The sequence below is a fragment of the Plectropomus leopardus genome, chromosome 6, assembly GCF_026936395.1.
Source record: "Plectropomus leopardus strain MGB_pleo_1.0 chromosome 6, ASM2693639v1, whole genome shotgun sequence".
Lineage (NCBI taxonomy): Eukaryota > Metazoa > Chordata > Actinopteri > Perciformes > Serranidae > Plectropomus > Plectropomus leopardus.
The window spans coordinates 497,244-503,532 of NC_142181.1; the positions used below are offsets into that span (position 1 = coordinate 497,244).

At 45.3% G+C, this 6,289-nt stretch overlaps 1 protein-coding gene across 1 annotated transcript; it reads left to right on the plus strand.

Annotated features, from left to right (window-relative positions):
* The first annotated feature begins 5,427 nt into the window (after positions 1-5,427).
* LOC121965609 (olfactory receptor 2A14-like) lies at positions 5,428-6,054 on the plus strand. Its single transcript, XM_042515744.2, has one exon. It carries the CDS (start codon positions 5,428-5,430, stop codon positions 6,052-6,054), a length of 627 nt encoding a protein of 208 aa, XP_042371678.2.
* The last annotated feature ends 235 nt before the right edge of the window (positions 6,055-6,289 follow it).

The window sequence follows — 6,289 nt, forward strand, 5'->3', positions numbered from 1 at the left end:
GGTGGGGTGATGTTCCTGTCACATAAAGGTATAAACAGCAGATATGTTTCACTGAGGCACTGTGCTCATGTTGAGCTGTGCGTAACGTGCTCGTGTTGAGCTGTGCGTAACGTGCTCGTGTTGAGCTGTGCGTAACGTGCTCGTGTTGAGCTGTGCGTAACGTGCTCGTGTTGAGCTGTGCGTAACGTGCTCGTGTTGAGCTGTGTGCTGTAGGTAACATGCGTGTCTCTGTGTCAGGGTGAAGGGTTTTATGGGACATGATGAGCACAGTGCTGTCAGTGAACTCAGCAGCGTGAAAATCATTTCAGGCCGAACGTCTGAAATGAAAACAAATGATTCCATTCGGGGTTAAAAAGTGACAAACATATTGACGCTTTCTGTTACGAGGATGATGGTAAACTCCACTTTATCCTATTTTATTCTCAGCGGTTATTTAGACGTAGGAACTCTGAGGTACTTGTACTTCTGAACGCTATGATTTTTCGCGTGGACACACTGTGTGAGGAGTACGATCCAAAGAGGGCAGTAAGCGGTTCAAGGGGTATGGTTCGGCCTGTTGCTTTACTAAGTGTTTAGAATATTGCTGTCCAAAATTCAGATAATTTGGGGCAAGATAAAAACATATGAACAAAGTCCGCAGGAGCCTGCCCACATCTGTTGCATGTGTCCGCTCTGTCAGGGTAGATTCAGAAGTCAGTAAATGTGGAGAAAACACCATTAATAAAAAGGTCGTTAAGCGTTGCCAGACCCTTCTCAGACCAGGTACGGAAGGCTGGATCAGAACATGAAGGCGCAAACAGATGATTGCGAGAAATTGGGGACTGACAAGACTGAGTGTGGAGGCCAAAAGCTTTTCTGAACTGATTCCAAATCATCAGTGTGTTTGTTACAATTGGGTTAGGGCTCACCTGTTTAATTAACATTGGTAGTTGAGAGCACACCACAGACCAGAGAGAGAGATGTGAGGAGGAAACTTCAAGCAAAGCCCACTGCGGGCGTTCGGGTGCAGCTTTACCAGTGTTCCAGAGGAGAAGCTTGTTGATATTACAGGCCCAATAATAGTAGCGAAAGTCTGAGAGAGCTAGTCCTCCTAAGGATTTAGGAAGTCGGAGAGCTGTTCGACCAGTTCGTGCCCGCTTATTACCCCAAAGGAAGGAACTAATCAGCTGAAGTATGAAGATGGGTATATGCTGGAAGAGGTAAAGGAATTGAGGAAGTAGCGACATTTTTATCAGGTTGACCCGCCCAGCCAAAGAGAGTGGGAGAGAGGACCATCTAGCCAAATCTGATTTACACCGTTCGAGTAATGGGTTGAAGTTTTTGGCAAATAATTGGGAAAATGATTCTGTCACCAGGATTCCCAGGTCCTTAAGACCGTCTGCAGCCTTCCTAAAGGGGGGGGAGACCATGGGGGAAAAGGTCAGCGGCAGAGTTAATTGGGATGTAGTCACTTTTTCCCAAATTCAATTTGTAACCAGAGTATTTCCCAAATTTCTCAAAAATATCTAAAATTTTAGGGAGACTGGAGGTAGGGTAGGATATGTATAAAAGAAGATCATCAGCGTAAAAGGAAATTTTGTGAAGCTGTCCATGGCATGTGACACCCTCAAACCCGCTCTCACTCCGCAACCAAATGGCCAGGGGCTCGACTGCCAGAGCAAATAGCAACGGGGAAAGGGGGCAGCCCTGTCGGGTGCCTCTATGTAAAGAGAAAAGGCGTGATTTAATACCGTTTGTGTTGACAGAGGCTACGGGGGAGGCGTAGAGGAGTTTTATCCAATCCACAAAGTCAGGGCTGAGGCCAAATTTATTAAGAATGTAAAAAAGATATCTCCACTCTACGCGGTCAAAAGCTCTTTCAGCGTCTAGGGACAAAACAAGTTCAGGAGAATCAGTAGAGGGCGAATAGAGAATATTAAGTAACCTGCGTGTGTTTGAAGATGAATATCTCCCTGAAATGAAACCAGTTTGATCAGGATTGACTAGGGATGGTATGACTCTCTGGAGGCGGCCAGCTAAAACTTTTGCTAGAATTTTAAAATCTAAATTCAGGAGAAAAATCGGTCTATAGCTACTACAAAGAAGCGGATCCTTATCCTTTTTTAACAACAGTGTAATTGAAGCCCCTGACATCGTGGATGGCAACCCACCCTTTAACCAAGCATCATTGAAAACCTTAATTAATATCGGGGCAAGGGTTGTAAAATAGGTCTTGTAGAATTCTGAGGTATAACCATCAGGACCTGGTGATTTATTGCTCTGTAGAGAGTTTATTGCATCTTTAACTTCAGAGACCGTGATTGGTACACCCAAGTCGCTAACGACCGCTGGGTTGACTTGAGGAAATGAGAGCAGGTCAAGGGGGTTTGGACCATCACATTGAGAGGATTCGGAGGAATACAGTTTAGAGTAATAGTCAACAAATGCATCTGAAGCTACCCTAATCCTAGGTATAAGTCTGGATGCAGCCTCAGTTCGTGCTTGGTAAGCTAGGAGTTTGCCTGCTTTATCACCCTGCTTGAAAAAGCGTTGCTTGGTGTGTAAGAGTTGTTTCTCAATCTGGCCAGAAGATGATAAGTTATACTGTGATTGGAGCTGCACTCGTTTCTTATATAAAGCATCTGAGGGGTCAGCAGAGTATTGGGTGTCTAACCTTTGTATTTCGTCTGATATTTGTTTTAATTTAGAGTGCTCCGACTTCCCAAAGCCAGAAGTGAACGATATAATTTGACCGCTTAAATAAGCTTTGAGGGACCCCCAAAGTATATCACTACCTATATACGGAGTATCGTTCGTGTCGAGGAAGAACTGAATCTGATTGGTTAGAAAGTCCTTGAATTTTGGTTCAGATAATAAGTGCGAATTAAATCTCCAAGGTCTGGTAGGCAATTTGCCCTGGGGAAAGTTAATGTTTAAGGAGACAGGGGAATGGTCAGAAATTACTATGCTGTGATATTCACACAACAGTATGTTATCTTACAATCTATTGTCGAGCAGATAGAAGTCGATCCGAGAGAAAGACTTATGATCATGTGAAAAAAAAGAGAAGGCTTTCGTATGAGGATGCATGGTTCTCCACGGATCAGATAGGCCTAATTGGTCTGCGTGAAACTTTAACATGTTGGCCGCTTTAGATAGGCCAGATTGTTTGGTGGATGATCTATCAAGATTGGGATCTTGGACCTGGTTAAAATCACCTCCAATTATTAGGTGATGATCTGCTACGTTTGGGATATTAGAAAAAAATTTAGATATAAATTTATCGTCATCCCAAGTTGGAGCATATATTGAGGCCAGGACCACAGGAGTGTTCTGTAACTTGCCCAGTACCATGACATAACGCCCATTTGGGTCGGAAACAACAGAGGAAGGTTCGAAAGCAACGTCTTTATGTACAATAATAGCTGCACCCCTAGCCCTCTCTGAAAACTTTGAGTGAAAGAGGTGACTCATCCAGGGCTTCTTAATACGGGAGAATTCAGATTTACACAGATGAGTCTCCTGCAGGAAAAATAGGTGTCCCTTAAGTTCCTGTAAATGTGACAGTACCTTGTTGGCTTTAACAATACTATTCATCCCCTTGACGTTCCAGGAGATGAGGCGGATGCTCGTACCACTCATCGGCATTCCTCAGTCCTACTGTTAACTGAGCCCTGGAGGGGGGGGGGCACACCAGACCCCCCCCCCCCACACACACACACACACACACACACACACATACCTGCGTACAAAAATACAGAAAATCCCAATCCTCGTAGGATTGGAAACCCTGAGTATCTCCCTGGATACAATGCAGATCTTGCTTCTTGCTTCTCGCTCAAACAACCCCGTTCCCACTAAGAAGAAGCAATGCTCGACCACTCTCCAGATTATGAGCATAAGAGCGCTTCAACAGAAACAGAACATAATACATTTTGAGCGAACTTGACTCTGATTCTCCAGGCCTTAAACCAAAGGACCTTACGATACCTTCTTACAAAACAGTCTCACTGAAAAACAGTGTGCATGAACACAGTGTATAGTGGGGAGGCTGCACAGATCAAAATTAACCCAAAATTTAAAGAGAGATTCACAAATAAAAGGAGAGAAGTATTGTGATACACAATTGCCTGGTAATCTCTCTCTAGTGAGAAATGCAGTGTAATTATAAAACAAGCCTCTTTAACATGTGGGATCAGTAGCACTGAAAATAGCGCTGATGGAAAAATAGGCCTCTCAGGCTTTAAAAGGATACACTAACCTTATAGTGGGAGACTGTGCCTCCACAAATATTTACTATCATTAACGACTATGAAAAATTCGACATGAACAAACCTGAACATGAAGTACACCTGGTACATTCAACACAGTATAAAGATGATCAGCTTAAAGGGGATTGTCTATGCGTAAACATTCAGTCTTAGGCAGCAAGCTATCCGTTGCTTGTGAAATATTCATGCCGTTAGCATTGTAGAGTCCACATTTATATATGTTCACAAATAGCAACATGACAGACGGCCAGAGGGCCAGGCATCATTACCGTGTGATCAAGGGTCCTTTTAAGTGTTTTCACTGGAAAGGTATTCTTTAGCCTTTTCAACCGACGAAAGTAGAACTTTTTCTCCGTTGCTCGCAGTGATGTATAGCTTCGCCGGGTAGTGGAGACTGGGTTTCAACCCGCATTTGTAGAGGAGGGCCATGACTTCTCGATACACAGCCCGTTGCGCCATCACATCGGGGGAGAAGTCCTTAAAGATGGCAACCTGTTTCCCCAAATACTGCAGCTCTGACCTCCTTCTACAGGCTTCGCGGAGAACCTTTTCCTTGGTCTGGTAATCATGGAACCGGGCGATGACAGGTCGCGGCCTCTCCCCTTGTTTAGGCTTCCGGGTCAGGGCTCGATCCAGCACGGGTGGTGTCGGTAGTATTTCATCGCCCAAAAGTTGGGACAGCAGTGCAGAGAAAAAGTCGGTTGGTCGTGGGCCCTCAATCGACTCGGGAAGTCCAATAATTCGGACATTATTGCGGCGGCTGCGAGCCTCTAGGTCAGCCGCCTTGGCTTTTAGCTTCTCGCTAACAGCGGTTAGCTCAGTACATGTAGCTTCAAGGCTAGCCAGGCGACCGTCTAGTGAGTCTGCGTTGGTCTCTAATGAGGCAATGCGTTGGCCGTGGCTGGATACAGTGGTTTGAACAAGGTCCAGAGATGAGAAAGATGTCTTAAACTCCGATGCTAGCTCGGCCTTGTGGGTTTCTAAGAGCCTCGTTTGCGCGGCCATGCTAATCTCGCTAGCAGCGGCATCGTTGGGGAGCGTAGAGTCTTTTTTATTTTGTTTTGCGTGCTTACTTGCCATTTCAAGACGTGTCGTGGTGTTGTAGTCACGCTGCGATGCTTCTGTGTGCAGTAAGATGAGGAGAGAGGGGGGGTGAAGCGCTTACTCTGCGTCCGCCATGACCGGAAGTCTCCACGTTGAGTTTTTGACCTTGGCCGTCATGTCTTACGACCGATATCTGGCCATCTGTTGTCCTCTGCGGTATAACGCGCGCATGACGTTCAACAAGGCGCTCCTCCTCGTCGCCGTCATCTGGTTGTACTCTTTTGTTAAATTTTTAATCACGTTATCGTTGAGCGTCCGCCTGACGCTGTGTGGAAACGTCATTAACAGTTTGTATTGTCATAATTTCTTAGTGGTGAAGTTGGCGTGTTCTGACACCAAAGTCAACAACATTTATGGACTTTTCGGGATCGTTCTCACCATCGCAGTCCCTCTGCTCCCCATCCTTTTCTCCTACATTAAAATCCTCAGAGTCTGTTTTTCGGGCTCCAGACGGACGAGGCAGAAAGCCGTGAGCACCTGCACACCTCACCTCGCCTCGCTGCTCAACTTCTCTTTTGGCTGCTGCTTTGAAATATTACAGAGCAGGGCTGATATGAGCGGCGTTCCCAACATGCTGCGCGTCTTCCTGTCGCTGTACTGGCTCATCTGCCAGCCGCTCTTTAACCCTTTGATGTATGGACTCCAGCTGTTCAAAATCTGCAGCTTATGCAAACAACATCTTCTTTTTGGTAAAATGTAATGTCTTTTTATCCTCTGCAACATGAAAACTGCAGCGAGGCAGACGCTGTCATTTAAATGTGAATGTTTTTCGGCTTTTTAAATAAATGTCAACATCAGTTGGTTTGAGGGTTTGTGCTCGATTTTTATTGTGTTTCAGAGAGTTCAGACACCTGAGCAGAATGTCAGGATTTCCTTCAGGAACATGTTCAGGAATATCAGCCACTGAGCAACAAATGAGCCAAACAGAAATGAGT